The sequence below is a fragment of the Euphorbia lathyris genome, chromosome 3 (assembly GCF_963576675.1).
Source record: "Euphorbia lathyris chromosome 3, ddEupLath1.1, whole genome shotgun sequence".
Lineage (NCBI taxonomy): Eukaryota > Viridiplantae > Streptophyta > Magnoliopsida > Malpighiales > Euphorbiaceae > Euphorbia > Euphorbia lathyris.
The window spans coordinates 10,376,634-10,395,866 of NC_088912.1; the positions used below are offsets into that span (position 1 = coordinate 10,376,634).

The 19,233-nt window shown below is 35.3% G+C and overlaps 2 protein-coding genes across 2 annotated transcripts; one reads left to right on the forward strand and one right to left on the reverse strand.

The window, feature by feature from the left end:
- Positions 1-225: 225 nt before the first annotated feature.
- LOC136221769 (uncharacterized) lies at positions 226-5,074 on the reverse strand. The gene is made up of 5 exons (XM_066009200.1): positions 4,785-5,074; positions 4,582-4,688; positions 1,717-2,170; positions 709-827; positions 226-624 (listed from the first exon to the last, which is right to left on the reverse strand). The coding sequence occupies exons 1-5, from the start codon at positions 5,016-5,018 to the stop codon at positions 417-419; spliced, it is 1,122 nt and encodes a 373-aa protein (XP_065865272.1). The 5' UTR covers positions 5,019-5,074; the 3' UTR covers positions 226-416.
- Positions 5,075-10,770: 5,696 nt separating this feature from the next.
- On the forward strand, positions 10,771-18,132 carry LOC136222090 (protein SUPPRESSOR OF K(+) TRANSPORT GROWTH DEFECT 1). The gene is made up of 8 exons (XM_066009563.1): positions 10,771-11,555; positions 14,131-14,236; positions 14,468-14,666; positions 16,075-16,143; positions 16,219-16,293; positions 16,388-16,486; positions 16,592-16,747; positions 17,789-18,132. The coding sequence occupies exons 1-8, from the start codon at positions 11,087-11,089 to the stop codon at positions 17,912-17,914; spliced, it is 1,299 nt and encodes a 432-aa protein (XP_065865635.1). The 5' UTR covers positions 10,771-11,086; the 3' UTR covers positions 17,915-18,132.
- Positions 18,133-19,233: the final 1,101 nt, after the last annotated feature.

The following is a 19,233-nucleotide window of genomic DNA, read 5'->3' on the forward strand; positions in this document are numbered from 1 at the left end:
ATGCATAAAAGATTTCAATGAAGGTATATGCAAGAGTTTCAGGCGAGTCCATCGCTAATCTGTCGACAATTGATGTAAGATCCGAGGAATTTTATCGCGGAGGCTACAATGACAGCGACTGACACATCCCCGACATGACTATTATCAACAGGCAGCTTGGTAAGCAATGCTATATCACATTTTAGTTTCATTATTTAGACAGAAACATATTCCAACTCATTCAAGTAAGAAGTCTCAAATTCAATCTTCTTCATACACATAATAAACAGTTAGAATTAGAAGTAGTGTTTGTAAAAAGTGGAATCATTATAGCCATTTTACGAAGCCCGACAGATCGAAAATCGAAGGAATTCGTCTTGCTTCGGTTCTTTCTTCAACAATGTACAGCATAACAAGACTTACTTGAGAAATTGAAGTCAGTTTTTGTTTGCAACAGCTACAACGTAAGCATTCCAAGAATCTTGTTGTTCAAAAGTTTTAACTTCCTCATACTTTATGTCTCGGCCTACTCCGAATCCCTCTGTTGATTGGTTATCTTCGCTGTCTGGCGTCTGCCGAAGCCAGAAGTGAATTGATTGAAATCCAGCCTCTTCTAAGCAGTCTCTAATCTCCGGCAAAGACCACCTGAACACGAGCATTCATAAGTGAAGCATAGTATAGTATACAACGTATTGAGCCAAAAATTTGATACGAAAACACACAACTTACAGCCTCCAGCTATACGAAAATGCATGTCGGAGTTTTTTCTGCTGCTTCTGGAGATGGAAGTGGAGACTTATCCTTGTTTTCCGCTCGATTATGTCGAATTCAGCTTGCTCCCAAATATACTGCACATCATAGAAAGTTTAATCATTGTTGGGTGGTAATGGTGCGGGGCGGAGACGGAAATGCATTTCCCACTCCGTCCCCAATACTTACAAGGACGGTTCCCCATTAAATGATTCGGGATTTTTTCATCCCCTTCCCATGCGGATCCCAAGGGTAACGAGGAATCCCCATACCCAATAAAATAATAACATTAATTAAAAAATACATTTAAAACAGTAACAATTCATATAAATCAAACATATCTTCAACTTATCACAACTAAACTATTCTAATCAATTTAACTTGAGCCTCAATTTCTGAAAAACTTGAGAATAAATCATTATTAAAGAAAGTCAATAAATTTGCGTAAATTAATCCCTATTAAATTTCAGAATCCGTTAAAAAACTAAAAAATGTATGTATCAAAGTTTTATGAATTGGGACCAAAACTCAGCAAAAACATCTACCTGGGATGAGAAGAACCTCATAAATTATCAAACTTTGCTCTATATTAGTAATTAACCTGAGAAACGAGTATAATATAGTCAAAACTGTGAGTGACCAGCAGAAATAGAGTAAATGATACTTAAATTTATATTAATAATTTAACCTTTTTTATTTAAAAATATATACCCACCTTTTTTTATTTTAAAATTAAGAAGTTTATTTGTGGATTTATACAGTAATGGGGCGGAGGTCCCCACGGGACGGGGCGGATATAGCTATCCCCATCCCCATTCTTATTTAGGTTTCAGGGAAAATTTGCCTCCCGTCCCCACCCTCATCCCCACTTATTAGGGTTATTCCCCGTTCCCGTCGGTTCGGATGCCTGCGGTTTTCGGAAAATCCCTTCCCCATTTGCCACCCTAATCATTGAAGACAACTTTGAACAAGTGACTAACAATGTACCGTGAAATTCGGAAATCTTCTCTGCAGTCTTAGCTTGCCCTCTGATGATGTTCCGCCATACAAATCTATCGCGAATATACCACCCTTTTTCGACAAGGCTTCGAGCACGTGTTTGAAATATGAAACCAGCTCTGCTCGTTTGTGGAGACAGCAGCAGCTGAAGTTAAACGCGCATACAATGTCTCTTGAAGGTAGTGGAATGTTTCTCTTCGAGTACTTGGCTGGATCGTCTTTCTGCTCTTGCAATGTAATGTTATCGATCAGTTCTTGCGGCTCGAATCTGAGTAATTTAGCCTCAGAAGGTTGCAAGACATTCCCATGAAAGAGAAATATTCTGGAACTACAATCAGCTCCAATTTTATTTATGTTGTTCTCCATGCACCAATTTAGTGCCTCGAGATCCAAATCTACTCCTACAGCAGTTCGCCTCGAGTCACTTCGCAGCCATTCAGTGCTGTCAAAGACATAAAGACTTCTTATATTAGTAGGTATTCACAATGCAGTTCAAAATCAGTATCAGCTAACTTCTACTGTCTACAAATTAAGAGATAACCATAAATCATAAAAAAGCTCTAGAAAGACGGCTCCAAAGGACTACTCGACTCGACCATTCCAACGAAAAAGCTAAATGTCTCAGCTAATCGATTGCGCTTAGCATCCATTGTAAGTTAAACTAAATAGCATCATGAAAGAAAATACAAAAATAGCATAAAGTACTCTTGATTTCAGACAGGCCATGGAAAGAAGATGATCACTATTACAGGATGAAAACATCTAAGTTGCACGGACACGGAAATGGATATGGACACAGAAATCGGTAACCTTATTTCTAAAACATAACCTTCATAAGATAGCCTTCAAACGAAAACAGACACGGACGTGAAACGAACATGGACACGAAACGCAGAAACACTACTAAAGAAGAGTGTCCGTGCACTATAGGTAAATATGACTATAGCTGTCATCCTGATTATAGAAATCAGTTCCCTTAATTATTTGAATTAGAGTAAATATGATTAATTCCTTTCCTAGTTTCGCATTCTATGATGTATATATATGTATGGCTTCTTAATATAATATAAAAGTATTCTCTGGTTCTCTTTCTGTTACATCGTATTGTAGCTTTTATTGCAGTATTTGACATCTGCAAGTGACCCAACACTAGACCATGAGGCTCCAATGCCGTTTTTAAATGTGGACCTAACTCGTCGCTAAAAGTAAAGGCACCTTAAAGGAATTCCTTTGTAGCTAGCAAACGTTGGATACTTAATATACCTTCTCATGCCTCTCACGCCCAAGACTAGACATATGGAGTGCAAAGTTTGCCCGTGGGTGACCTAAGACTAGACTAGGAGGCTTGATGGTTGATACCATCTTAAGTTCAAGTTTGGACCTAACTTGCCCTTAAATGCTAACATGCACTTTGAAGGGGAGCATTAATTTACACTTATAAACGACACATTCCTTTATACCTAGCGAATATAGGATACTTAACACTCCCCTCACGCTTAGGACTGGACATTTGAAGTTTGTAGTGCTTGACATCTACGGGAACACTACACTAAGAGGTTCTAACTCGGCCCTAAATGTCGAAAGGCATCTAGTGTTTGTGTCGTATTAATTATAAGGTTAGTTGCCAATAAGTGAACTCTAATCGTACCAAAAAAATTGGTGTCATATATCATGTCAATATGATTGGGTTCGTATTTTAATACATATGTTAATGGTGACATATATATTTTAAATATATAGGAATATATATGTTTGCATCAAAAAATAAAGTTTTCTAATGCATATCCTGATATACACTTTGTATGAGAGAAACTTTTCCTTTTAGGCAACTTTTACTTAAAACTGTTTAGGAAACTTTTACTTAGAACTGTTTAGGAAACTTTTCAGTCTAGGAATTTTTTTATGTCTTCCTGGTACGTCGCTCACTTAGAATTTCCAAGAGTGAACCTCAGGAGAAACCAACTTCCAAAGGTGTACGTGTACCTAGTGGGAAACCAACTTTCTACAGTGTACCTCGTGGGAAACCAACTTCATATAGTGTACTTCAAGGGAAACCAACTTCCCATAGTGTACCTCAAGGGAAACCAACTTCCTATAGTGAACATCAGAGGATACTTGAGGTAAACCTAGGGGATCATGAGGTCATTTAATATTTGTAACTTGTATTTTGTGAGCCAATTAAAAAGCACAAAAATTAGAAAGTGTCATTAACGTGAAATGTGGATTGGTGGAAACAACATGAAGTTACTCCCAACATCTACAAAAAGAAGAAATCACGATGAAAAGAGAACTCAACACATCTCAACATACACCCATGCAAAACTCTAGCAAATTATCTCTAGACTTCAGCAATTTAGAATTCTCAGTTTTAGTTTTTCCTTTTTAATTTTGTTTCTCAGTCGGTAGACATTCAGCTTAATTTCAATCCAAGCACATCATTTCCTTTCAATTTTATTTTGTTTGTTTCTATAAGTTCGGTATCGTTCTGATAATCGAATCCTTTGAAATTTTAGGTCTCTTTATTCCTTAAAGTCGTTTGATATTTAGAAGTTAGAAAGTGCACTCACTCAATTCAATTTCATAGTCCGAGAATTCTATAATTCTAAATATTTATGTCAATATTATTGGATTTGTGTAATGTTTTCGAAGTATATGCATAACAAACTCTGCCTTGAAGGTAGGAGTGGAAATTTCTCACACAGAAAACATGACTTACAGAATCTGACTGACACCAGGACTCAAGCGACACTATTAACAGGAAAACCAGAAATTTCCACAGGGAGAATTGGATGTTCCTTTACAGCTATAGACAATGTGATATGCTTAATAAAACATAGAAGCAGAGTATTTTACCTAAGAAGAGCAGTACCACAGAAATCTTCCTGGAAATGAAGAGGAACCCTACCGCCAATATACATCAGAAAGAACTTCAGCAAATAGCTTATATCTCCTTTCGGCGACTGCAACCAATTACAAGTCAACATAATACGGATTGAAATACGGATTTTATCGGCAATGAAACAAACAATCAATTCAGTTATTTTCCAGATTGCTACCTGTACGGATTGTTGGTAGAGAAGAAATTTTGAAGGAATGTTGTGCGATGTCTCTGCATCATTATCCTCCACCGCCTCTTCCTCCTTCTCCTCCTCTTCTTCTTCTTCATCGGAATCAGCTACTGGTTCGGGGTGCGGAAAAGAAGAAGAAGAAGAGTCGTCTTCTTCATTGTTGTGGAGGTAGTACGAAGCTCCTCGGCCTCTCTGCCTCTGTTTCTTCTCCCTCTTCCCCATTTCTTTCCTCACTCTGGCGGCGCTCAGTTAACAGACGCTTTTCGTTTCTCAAAACCCGTTAAATGAAAATTTAAAAATATATTCAAATATTTTATATTTATATACAGAATAAATATATAAAAAAGAATTATCTTTTTTTTTCTGAATGAAAAGAAAATATCTATTTAATAAAACTTCAATTGTTAATTTTAAACTTTTTTGTTTGATTTTTAGAAACAGCTACTCAACAGGGCCGGCCCTAGATATAGGTGGCCGCTTAGGTCCAAAAATAAAAGGGAAAACCGTTTTATTTTTACTGAATATATAATAATTTTTTTATTTTAAATATAGTTATAATACTTATTCAGACTTAAAAATGACCTATTTTACATTTAAAATGAGTCCAAATTTTTATATTATATTTTTAAATTTAATTTTTTTTTATTAAAGTCTCTTATCTCATTCACCACTGCTCCTGATTGTCTATGCACTCTCCCCGCTTTACATCCACACTCTTCCCCATTTACATATATTCACTCTCCCACATTACAAAGCTTGATATTACAACATTTTTCCTCCATCACACTCTCTCCCCTTACAAAAAGCACCAACAAGCAGAGAAATGGAGGAGATTTTAGCATAAACGGCAGTCTTAACAAATCGACGTTCTTACAAATAGTACCTCGTCAAGTGGAGGGCGCAAGGAGATGAAGAAATCAACTAGGAGAAAGAATCAGATCTCTAACCCTTCAAACAATATATTGAAGACTTCATCAAAGTCCATTTGACGGAGACGTCAAACCTCTGACTGGGGAAGAGTGTAAAGGAGAGAGTGTGATGGGGGAAAACTGTTGTAATATCAATCTTTGTAACGGGGGAGAGTGTGGATGTAAAGTTAGAGAGAGTGCCTAGGCAATTAGGGGCAATAGTGAATGAGCCATTGTAATGTCTACTGCTCTTAGACCTCGACTTGGCGTAATAAACATATAGAGGGAGTGACTAGTCTCCTCAAAACTTGTCACTAGGATTGGTCTAGGTTCTTCCCATCTAAAGTAGTGGCTCCCCTACTACTATTGATGTAGCATTGTGGGTGTATTATTGGCGTTTTAAGATTAATAAAATCATTCGTACATTATTCATATCTCTTGTCTCTCTCTATGTTGTTATTGCTTGTTGATATATGTGTGACCAATGTGGACTATCTATATGCTATTAATATAAACGTTTGCCCGTTTAGTTTGTCTGGTTTATGACTTGTCCCTAATCCACATCTGTGCCTCTTGCAGATATTGTGAAACATAACTCTTGGTTGGCTTACCTTTAGAGAGAGAAAAATATTCTGATTTTTTTGTCCTACTCGTGCTATATACAACATATTTTTATTTTTTTTTAAATGTTTCACGTCTAATCATATGTTTATGATATGTTACTAATGCGTGATAAAAATGACTCAAATGTGAAGTGTAGATGACAAGATTTATTATTGAGAAGACAGTTTGATGAATTGTTTCTCAAATTAACCCAACTTGATAATGTTATTGGTAAAATTCAATGTTATCAAGCTGTGATCGGACCAGAAACATGCAAGGAACCTAGTCCGTGCTTGACTGGTTAATAGACATTGGCAAACTCGGTGTGAACTAGAGTTGAACCAGCGATCGGATGTCGAACTGGAAACCGGTGCAACTCCGGTTCAGTGCCATTACTTAAGAAATCTATAAACAATAACCATAAAAGAGCCTGAAACATCAGAAAATGGGAATAACGGAGAAAAATCAAAAAATAGGTGTAGGTGTCGCGGCCTCGCCCGGAAGACCCGGGGGGTGGACACCGTTGACGACAGATGCTGTGATTGGCGCCGAAAGCAACCAATCGCTGAATCAAACTGCTCGGCAGGGCCGGAGCTCGGAGTATGGAAGAGTCGCCACCCACAAATGGGAAATGAACACCGATCCCTTGCGGGAGACCGGTGAGGGTTCGAGAAATTTGGGTAAGAGCCGAGAAGGCTAGCTCCTTTCCGGAAAAAGGCTACTAGGCACCCCGACATCGCCCGGTTCTGAACCACCAGCCTCCTACTTAGCATGTTAGGCGCTAACGGACTAATCGCATATTTCTTTAAGTTTAAAATTCATTTGAAACCTTTTCTTTCTCGTTTTGAAAACCGTTTTAAGCATATATTATGGAAAACCATTTTAGTAAAGAATCACCCATTTACATGAATTAGAATATGTAGAAGAAAGAGGGAGACGGAAGAATTGATTTGTTTACAACGTGAATTATGCCTTAAGTTGTACATTAAATCTAAATTAATCTCACTCCCCGAAAGAAGGTTTATTTACATAGTTCGTACCTTAATTGCCGTTGGAACGACTTAGATACGTTTCAAAACCCCGTTAATTTACATGATTTTCACTCGAATCGCCGTTGGAACGACTCGAGTATTTGAAAACGTGAAATAAGAAGCTTTAACAAAAAAAAAACGTGATTAAGTATACAAGTCCATTTATTTTTGTACAAAACCGTTTAAATAAGAAAACGATTCAAAACTCTATCATTTGCCGAAAAGCGATTTTAATTACAAGGCTCGCTTAATTCGTCGTTGGAACGGATTAAGGTTTCAAAACGTGATATTTTAGGAAGTCGTTTGAAAATGATAACGAACTAAAACCCTTTTATTTACATTAGGAACCTCTAAAAACCCTTAGTTTAAATAACCAATTTGAAATCTCTTTTTGTGATTTATTTTTCCCTTTTTCACTCAATTAATCCTTACTTGAACATAATTACAACAATTAACAAATTTAATCCCAAAATCCACCCAATCAAACACATTTGAAATAGATACATTTTGGTAAAAATGGTATTTACACCTATAGATTAAAAATGAAGTAATGAAATAGTACATACTATAATTATTTACATGTACTAATGATAATGAAAATAATACTAGATATAGTACACCTTTAATTTTAATTAGAAAACATGTAAAAAGAATGAATAAGGTTCACAAATAGAAAAATAACATTTAATCCCCAAAATAGTTTTCACATAATAAGTGTATAGAAAATAACCTACCCAAATGTACATTTAACATCAAAATAACATCTACTTATCCCAAAACATTTACTAATTAATTTCCTCAAAATACCCAAGTAAATAATCCCCTAGAAGAATACCCAATATAGTTTTAAATGAACTTGAAGAAAACATATATATAATTTTACAAAACCAAATTGATGTAGATGATACCTAAATGTAAAATAAATAGATACTTAATAATTAATTATTAGTCATATAACCCCAAAATAATTGTAATAGATAGATTATATAATTATACATATATGGATACAAGTATAAATGTCAAAAAGTTAAGAAAAAGGTTAAAAAGGCATTTTTCGGATTCCAGCAGCTTTACCGACGGAAAATCCGTCGCTAAACTTTTTTAGGACAGAAAAGATAGATTTACAGAAACAGTCCTTATACTTTCCAGATTTATTAAAAAGTTTTAGATCTACTCTATTCTATCATTTTGGTCCCCGAACTACCCAAATCGGGTCATAGTCTATAGCGGAGCCTCCCAAAACGATGTTTTATTGAAAATAACGGTTCAAAACATTTATAAATACACAGATCTACGACGTTTAAACCCCGGACTACCCATAAATCGGGTCACGGTTCGTATTGGGATTTAAAACGAAGTTTTCATTTCAAAATCAAAACCAAATACTTATTCAAATGCAAAATGGAAAATTAATTTAACAAATCTAAACAATAAAAGTGTAAGAATAAATAAATAAATAAAGAGATCTAAATAACAAAGATACAATGAAAGAGTAAATGAGTCTAGTTCCTCGGATTATTACCTCTCAATCGGTAATGGGAATTCCAAATCAAGTCGATCGATAGTATCTTAGAGTCGTTTTTTGAGATTTTGGGAGAATTCAGGTCTCGCCAAAATTTTCCAGGGGTTCGGGTCTAATTTTTTCCTCCTTAATGCCTTGGGCTCCATCCTATTTATAGGCATATGGAGTCCCAAACTTAGTTTATTTTTGGCTCCAAACCAACTTAGAGCTAAAGACAAGCTAAATTAGTTTAGGAAATTTCGTAGAAATTTTTTTTTTCTTCATCATCATCATCATTATTATTATTATTATTATTATTATTTTGTATTTTTTTTAATAATAACTAAAGAATGCACTTGGCATTCGGACAAGTGCAGCAAAATGCACTTGGCCGAATGCCAAGTGCAGGGGGCTGGGCCTGGGTGGCCCAGCCCCCGTCACGGGCCGTCCAACGGCCCGTGACGTAAATACCGACTCCCAACGGGACCGCGTTTAAATATATACTAAAAAAATAAAAATATTTAACTAAACAAAATATATCTAAAATTAACCAAAATCGATAACGATTTTCATCGAAAATGATTTTTGTCAAAACCGATTTTATAAAATTAGCTTTTATAAAAATCGATCTTTTTACAAAACCATGTATATTTTTTGGATTGCTCGAATACCAAAACATAAACCTCATCGACCCGAGATTTTATTAATAATAAAATTAATAAGAAAAGGGCGTGAAATACCCCGAACTCGGCGAGACGATTTAAGATTTCATTCGCGGAACCGATTCGCCCGTCGCTCGATTTAATTTCCGAATTCAATCAAGCCGGCCTCCACGGTTCCTTCGAACAACGTTTTTACTTATTATTTTTATTGACTCGTAGTTTATTTTGATCGACTGATTTGGATCCCTTTTGTAATTTTTCTTCATCAGTCTTCCGATCTCGGTATCTGCAATAGGAATAACAAAGAGAAAGAAAGAGACAAAAGAATAGCGGAGAGAGAGAAAGAGAGTTGGAAGAATTTATAAGATGAAGTGGAAGAATTTATAAGGATAAAAATTAGCTTTCTTAAGACTGATGGGCTAGGTTAGCCTCATTGGTCCAAATAATTTTGATTACCCAAATAATTTTAAAGGTCTAAATAACTTGTGCATTAATAAAATATATAATTTATTATATTATTCATATTCAACGGTTTTCATAGAAATGAGTTTTAAATTAATTATATATAAATAATATTTATTTATTTATTTAATTCGAGCCATTCGATCTGACCAAGTGATCCATGATCCAGTTATAAATTCGATTTGATGTTCCGTCCGATTGTGATAACATTGGTAAAATTGTTATTGACCACCAACGTTAAGAGTAAAATTGCAACATTTTAAACATTAGAGGTAAATTTGCTTTTGAAGATAAACGTTAGAGATTTTTTTTTTCACCTTATCCCTATATTTTTTTTATATTAAAATTTAAACTTATTTATTATATTTAAAATATATTACAATTTGTGAAAAGTATTTAAATTATGGCCCTATTTGGTAAAGAGCGTTTTGGGATAAAAAAAGCGGTTTTGACCAACTTTAGAGGTTTGATCACTGAAACCGCTAATTGGAGTGTTTGGTGGAGAGAAGTTTGTGAGAGAGTTTTGGGATGAAAACGCTAATTTAGAAAAAGCTCTTAAAATGAGCTTTTTCAATTAGCGTTTTACAATATTAAAATTAATGGACTTCTTTAACCTTAATAGATAGACTCCCTCTTCTTCTACGCCAAAATTAATACCCTTATTCGTCTTTTTATACAAACCGCTATTATCAATCAGCTAAATTTTTACCAAACAAGTCTACACAAACAGCTAATCAAATCAACTAATGTAATTAGCTGACCTATATATATAAATCAATAAGATCTTTTTTTATCAAAAAGAAATAAAAGTAATAAGAACTTTCCTCTAGCATCACGCGCTTGACGCTTGCTTACATTGAAATGGCTTCTTCATCGTCTTAGCCCAAAATTTCCAAAACTACCTTCTTTTTCTTCCTTTCCCTTCTCTTACCCCTTTCTTCTTCCTCTTCTTCCTCAATTTCAATCCAAGGAATCTCTTCAGAATCTCAATTTCACCATTAACCTATCAATTGACACACCAATCAATCAGAAGATTCTAGGGTTTTCTAATCTCCAAATTTCACATGCGATCTTCTGTTGATTGATCGAGCAGCCGTGAAAACATTCCTGATTTCGCAAAGAGATGTATAGCAATTTTAAGGAGCAAGCTATAGAGTACGTGAGGCAAGCCGTTCAAGAAGATAATGCCGGGAACTATGCCAAAGCCTTTCCGTTGTACATGAACGCGCTCGAGTACTTTAAGACCCACTTGAAGTATGAGAAGAATAATAAGATTAGGGAAGCTATAACTCAGAAATTCACCGAGTATCTTCGTCGGGCTGAGGAGATCCGTGCTGTGCTTGATGAAGGTGGTCCTGGGCCTGCGTCTAATGGAGATGCTGCTGTTGCTACACGACCTAATAAGACCAAGCCTAAGGATGGAGAAGATGGAGAGGATCCTGAGCAGACCAAATTGAGAGCTGGATTGAATTCTGCGATTATTAGGGAAAAGCCTAATGTCAAGTGGAATGATGTGGCTGGACTTGAAAGTGCAAAACAGTCACTACAGGAAGCTGTGATTTTGCCTGTTAAGTTTCCCCAGTTTTTTACAGGTATTTTCTTCCCAGCTGACGACTTATGGCTTTGTTCTGAGCTCTTAGCTTTGGTTTTGATTTTGTGAAACAAATTAGATTAACGGATAGCTGTTGAAGGAATTTATGGAATGTTTTGGTTATATAGTGTGTGATTGTGTTTTTATTTGCTGTGATATGATTCTGAATATGCACTGGTGCAACAATTTTGGTAATTTTTGGTCTCATATTTGCCTTGTATTGTCATCTTGAGTTCGTTGAACTTGTACTCAGTCGCATATGCAGAGCGATTTCAGCTGCTTTTTTAGGTCGTTTGGTGAGCAGAATATGCCATTATTTTGGTATTTATGCTCCATGGATCATAGTTATTAAAGGCCATGGCGCACTAAGGCGCTAGGGGTCCTGGAGCCTTTGTCGCACGGGGATGGCACGCCCCATAGCGAGACAAGGCGCACTTAAGAAAACAAAAATTATAAAACTATAAAACTAACATTAAAATGCAATGAATACTAAATCATGACAATGTTAAGCATAGATAAGTTTTAAAATGAAAAATAAACCCCATGTTAGAATGCTAAAGTTGAATACTAAATCCTAAGTTCTACTCCTCATCAAAACTCTCCAAATTAATCACTCATGTTGAATTTGAATTCCCTTGGCTGCTTTGTTTCTGTTTGAATTCGTTTTCTGTGTTTTGTTCTACTAAACTTCTTCCTCTTATAATAAGATTTTGTCGTTGCCTCTTCTAATTAATTCAAATGTATAATCTCTCTCTTCCTTTTTAATATTTGTAACTTTTTTTCTCATTTTGGACCCTTCAGAACACTTGTTCCATATACGTAACTGTCAAAACAACCCATAAAACTGCCCCTAATTCACCAAGGCGCGCCTTAGTGCGCCTTTGGCACTGCCCCTTGGCGCAAAATGGCGCACCAGGCGTGCGCCATGCCATGGGGGTGTCATGGCGCTAAGGCCTGCGCCTGGTGCGCCATGCGCCATAGGCGCGCCTTTAATAACTATGCCTTGGATTCGTGAAATCCATCAGGAAATTCAAATTCATGCATTGGCATTGAATGAGGGTTATAGGCAGATGCACCTCTTCCTTAGATGGATGATCATCTTTTTACTAATGGCAACTCATTCAGAGAGCTTTTGGGAACTGCAAATTTGTCTTAATTTTTCATTAGTTGGTTATATTAGACCAACATCTGTGTGCTTCCCACTTGATATTTAAGACATAAGAAATGGGAAATGCTCTAAAGAGAACTTATCATTCTTCCATCACCAGATATTAAGCTTCTTAATTTACATAATTGTCTGCTTCACAACCATTGAATTTTTTTTTCTCCTCTACCAAGAATGCGCATAGCACTGTTACCTTTATATGCACGTTAAATTAACTTATTCCTCATTCTTCCAATGATACCACTGAGGCACTGTCATTGGTTTTTCCTCCCTCCTTAATTTAAATCTGTGTTGCCTCTTGATATCTAGTTCTCATTTTTCACTTAATATGGCGTTCAATCATTTGAATTAATCTTTTTGACTTGATAATTTAGATCATATCGTTATCCTTTCGATCGAAAGGATTTTGGTAAGACTGAATTTAAACTTACATTCCAAATAGAAAGTAATTGAAGTTGGTGTATTTGAAAATTGTTGTGGTTTAGTTGTGAGTCGATAGGCTTGTATGCTTAAAAGCCAGGCAAGAACAGTTAAAAGGGATAAGGTACCAAAATAGGTCTATGGTTTTTGGGAAAGTATCAATTTAGGCTCCATATACAAAATAGCACCAATGTGGGTTTAACGTTGAAAAAAGGTACCAATTTAGGTCTCGATAATGGAACGTGACACGTCATTCATATTACTCAGTTACATTGGTGCTATTTTGTACGTGGACCCTAAATTAATACTTCCCCAAAAATCATAAGCCTATTTTGGACCTTATCCCTAGTAAAAATATAGAAATTTTAGAGAAAATGTTTGTCATTTAACCTCACATGCGGTGACCTTTGTTTTTACTGAAAAGGTTTCCTGCTTGTTGGTTTAGGTGGTCTAGGTTTATGCCTCAGCAAGTAGTTAATTTGTTGATAATTTTCAGTAGTTAAAGAATACATATTCAACTTTGTACAAGGTTAATAGGTTACCTGTTAGTCTCTTCTATAACTGACCTTTACCTATGGCACAAACTTATCTTGTCTGAACTGCTGCAGTTTCCCTAGAGTTCACTGAAGTGTAGGTTTTTTCATGAAAAAAACATCAGCACAACATTTTTTGTTGTGTTGTGGTACCACTATTTATCTTGATTTATGAAATAGGAAAGCAGCATAAGTTGATCTGCATGGTAATGAAACGGCAGCATATGTTTATTTACTTTGTAATCGGTTGATTTCTTGTTATTTTTGCAAGTAATAATAGAGACATAGAGTGAGAATGCTATTGTCATTAATATAGCTGTAATGTATTTGGAGACCGAACTCAGTCACTTTTGCTGCAATTCCAACTTCCATTTAACTTCTCTCTTATTATTTTGATAAAAATATTTATTATTTATACTGTTCTAAAACCAAAGTGTACTCCACTTGTTTACTTTTAGGGAAGAGGCGACCTTGGAGGGCTTTTCTTTTGTATGGGCCACCTGGAACTGGAAAGTCTTACTTGGCTAAGGCAGTTGCAACTGAAGCAGACTCGACATTTTTCAGGTAAATGTTCTGTACCAGATAAAATTCTTGTTTATCTATTAATTTCTCTTAGATCTCTTCCTTGAGTTCTTGGCATCTCGCAAATTTTATATCTTTGTTGCCGGACATTTATTTTTTGTATATTTTTCTCAGTTATGTACTATTATCTCTTTGGTTTGCTTATATTGAGGTCATTCATGCGTAAAATTATGCTTCATGCTGCTGAATTTTATTTTTGTTTTGTTCCAATAGTATTTCTTCTTCAGACTTGGTTTCAAAGTGGATGGGGGAGAGTGAAAAGCTTGTTTCAAATCTTTTTCAAATGGCACGTGAAAGTCAGCCTTCAATTATTTTTGTTGATGAAATAGACTCCTTGTGTGGCCAACGTGGAGAAGGCAATGAGAGTGAAGCCTCAAGAAGAATTAAGACAGAACTTCTTGTGCAGATGCAGGTATCTTTTTTCCTTCATTGGCATGAGATGAAGAAGAATGGAATTCTTTAGTTAACCTTCTGGCTATTCCTCTGGAAGGAATCTAATTCAATTTACTAAAAAACATTGATGCTGAAATAAGAAGCTTATGAAGATATTTGATTTTTTTGCAAAGTCTATCAAGATGTGTGGTAGCCTGCCAGGGTAGTGAAACTTGTTTGCTCTTGAATTATATGCATGTTTCTCTCATCCGATCAGGAAATATACTACTCAACTTTACGCAGATCGTATTTTTTTCTATGCCTCTGCCATTTTATTCACTTGGGACTGTTCCTCTAGGTGAGATTATTGATGACCCGAAGGATTGCTGGAGCTCTCTTTATCTATTAATGTGTAAATCACGTAATGACTCAATTTGCATGAGACAGAATTACTGGGTTTCTGTATTTCTTTACATAATTATGAATTTATAGTGTCAAAGAATGCCGGGTTATTGATTCTGCAATATGTTTTCTCATCCTGAATAACATGCGCAAAGTAACACCTAGAGGTTTGGTTCAATTGCTGTTGTTACGTATGAGGTCTATGTACTTTTCTGACGACCTTAATGGATATATTAAACTAGGAATTCCCGTCATGATGCTGCAGTGAAATTTCATTGTTAGCAAATATTATAATTGATGTTACAGTCCGTTTCCGTTTCTATTAGTATGCACGACTTGAATTATGATTGCAGGTTGGTATTTCTGGCGATGTTATGTGTATGCTTTATTTATTATGTTTCTTAATCATTAATGCAATGTGAAATGGTTTGTTGGCAGTTTTGTAGATAATTCTTTTTCATTCTAGAAGGCCCTATAAATACTCTATTACAGTAAGTGCTTACGTTTGAAATAAATCCTTGAACTTTTTTCACAGTTCAAACAAAAAGCCTTGATTATTGAATGTTGCTTTGCTTGATATCTATGTTGCACGGAAACTCTTCTTCATTAGCGTTTTTATGTTTCATGTCCGTTTCCATTTCCATTACCATTTAGCTAAATTTTCTTAGAAATAACGTTTCCTGTTTTCTGTTTCAGTTTCCAACTCTGCTTCTGTGCAACATAGCTTGATATCAATGTTATGATCTTGTGACTTGCTGTCAAACTACGTATTCTATTATCCAACATGGGTTCTGACATATGTTTTTATCTTTATTTGTTGATGTCTATGTAGTCGATGTCAAATTAAAATAAGTGCAAAAAGTTCGTTTCTTTCGCCAATTTATGTCTCTGTTTTACGCAGTCCTATTTGATTCACTGTGGACAATAAATTGTATTAATTCTAATTCTATTGCTACCTTGAATTCAAGAGTTGAAAACATCTCGGTAATGGATTGATGAATATTCTTATTTGAGTTGACGTGGGCCTTATTTTTCTTATATTTTAGGGTGTAGGGAACAATGAGCAGAAAGTTCTTGTTCTTGCAGCAACGAACACACCGTATGCTCTAGATCAGGTAGGCATATCATGGAACCATTTTTTCAAATTTAATTTTCAATGAAGACTTTGCTGATAAAATTATGAACTACAGGCTATCAGGAGACGTTTTGACAAGCGTATATATATTCCTCTACCCGATTTGAAGGCTCGTCAACATATGTTCAAAGTATTAGCATTTGATCTTTGAAATATTTTGTGCAAAAATTATTTGGCCAGGTCATTTTATTTTGTTTTGCTGAGCCGCATAAATTTATGGGCAGGTGCATCTTGGAGATACTCCTCACAACTTGACTGAAAGTGATTTTGAACACTTAGCTCGCAAGACCGAGGGGTTTTCTGGTTCAGATGTTGCTGTTTGTGTAAGCACATTTGTTGACTGAGATTCAGCTTTCAATTTATTAGCTTTCGTTCAACATCAGAAGCATGCTTGACTCGATATTCGTTCTGTATTTTGATCTTGACAGGTGAAGGATGTCCTCTTCGAGCCAGTTCGTAAGACACAGGATGCCATGTTTTTTGTCAATACTCCAAATGATATGTGGGTGCCATGTGGACCGAAGCAGCCGGGTGCTGTCCAAACTACCATGCAAGAGCTAGCTGCACAAGGGCTTGCAGAGAAGGTAAAGGCGTCAATGACTATTTATAACCTATATATGAGTTGGTGATTAAATAAAATAAATATGTTGATTGTGTGAATGCGAGATATGTTGCAAGAAAGCTTTGATTATCAAGCGTTTCATGTTTCTGTATCTGTTTCAGAAACAAAAACTCTCAGAAACTTGTACGAATAGTTTCAGGTCATGTTTCGGTAATTTTAAAAAGGGACAAGTTACAAAAGTTGTTTTTGGAGAAGAACCAATTTAGCCCCCACATACAAAACAACACAATTTCAGTCTCAACGTTTGTCAAAAGGCACAATTAAAGCCATCACTAACAAAAAATTGACACATCATATGATTGTACTGTAAATCAATGTAACTCCCTGGGTTACTTATCTGCAATTCATTCGCATACCCTTCAAGAGGGGTTAACGGCACGGTCATTTGATGTATCAATTTCTGTTAGTGAGGGCCTTAATTGTGTCATTTGACAAACGTAGAGGCTTTAATTATGTTATTTGGCAAAAGTCGAGACTGAAATTGTGCCATTTGACAAACATTGGGATTGGAATTGTACTGTTTTTTTACGTGGGGGTTAATTTGGCTCTTCTCCAAACACCTCGAGAGGCTTTTTTGGTACCTTATCCCTTTTAAAAAATCGGAAACTCATTTCCTAGGACGTAATGTGTTATCACGTTTCAGTAAATCTCTAATATTTTCTATAAGCTATCAAAATGAAAAAAAATCTCTTTTTCCCTATTTCTTTTGAATTGTATGTAGTTTTTTTAATGTGTATATATATATATATATATATATATAAAATAGATGTAAATTCTTATAAATTGAAAAATTTATGGATATATCCATATATTTTTTATTATTTACATGTTTCCCTCACTTATCTGTTTCCTAAATCTTTTAGAAATACCGTTTCTTGGTTTCTGTTTCCGATTCTGTTTCCATGTAACATAATTGAACGTTTCTACAATAAGAGAATGCTTTTTAGATGTATCTTGTTATTATTTATGCAATCGAATTTTTCTTGGTGTACTTTTTCTGTAGATCCTTCCCCCTCCTATCAATAGAACGGATTTTGATAAGGTCCTTGCAAGACAAAGGCCAACCGTGAGCAAATCCGATTTGGAAGTTCATGAGAGATTCACAAAGGAGTTTGGAGAGGAAGGTTAATCAAAATATCTTGATATTATCGATCCGCACTTGTGAGTTTCAACTGCCATTATTTGTATTTTAGATGTTGCTGTTGGATCTAATGAATTATTTTACTTCATCGAAAAGGAAAAGCTGACTTCGCTATCCCTTTGTATTGAGATGAAAAAGTTTTAAATTGCTTGTTTGAAATTGTGTAAAGAAGAAGTTTAGAAATATCATGGCAGAATATTTGTCGACGTTTTCTCCCTTTTTGCTTCGTGACTAATTATCTTCGAGTTTCAGGCATACCGGACTTGAGTTCAAAGTCATGATAAAAAGAAAAGTTTATATTAACTTCGTTGCTTGTTTGAAATTGTGTAAAGAAGTTTAGAAATATGATGGCAGAATCTTAGATTTTCGGTTATGAGCTCGTTTAACCCTTCGCCTCTCTTCTTATCCCGTTTTTTTAGTATTTGTTTGCATTCTGACCCCTGTAGATCCCGGGAAATTGCTTTCCGGGCGGACTTTATGTGTTTTTGCAGCCATTGTATTAGCAGAATACTAACTGTTTGGTGTACTTGAAAAGATATGGTTTTGGCACAATGGTAAAGATTGTTTTTTCAAGTATTTGTAGGTTTTATTTTGGGCCTAATACATATGTTGCCCCTGTACTTGGCTCAAAACTTCGATTGCCCCATTGAACTTTCAAAAGTTCCAAATGGCCCATATTCTTGTCCAATTGTATTTAATAACTTCTTATTTTTCAATAGAATTTGTTGGATGTAGAAAATGGGAGACACGTTCTGCCACGTGTCAAAAAGAAATGCCAAATAATAGATAAATAATCATGAATTTTTGAAAATTCTCAGGGCAGTTGAAGTTTTGAGTCAATTGTACAAGTGTTTGAGTTTGTTGAATGCAATTGGACAAAAATAGAGAGCAATTGGACAAAAATAGAGAGCTATTGAATGCAATTGGACAAGAATAGGTCATTTGGAATTTTTGGAAGTTTGTGGCAGTTCAAGTTGTAGACTAAGTACATGAGTAAATGATGTATTAAGCTTTTTATTTTGTGTGTATGAATGTACTGCTGAAATTATTGTTTCTGTGTTTCATTTGAATTGTATTCGTTATTTGTAATTCTTCATTTATAATTTTTCGAGCTTAGCAAAATTATAAAGGTTTTATTTTGTTTATAGATTATTCAATCTACGTGGTTGCAGTAAAAAACTCAGATTCGAATGTTTGGAATGTTCTAAGGTCTCGTTTGTTTGCCAAACAATATTATATTTTGAAAAATAATGGGTAGAGGGAAAAATAAAATATTTTTTTAGTGTTTGACTACAACATTGAGAAAC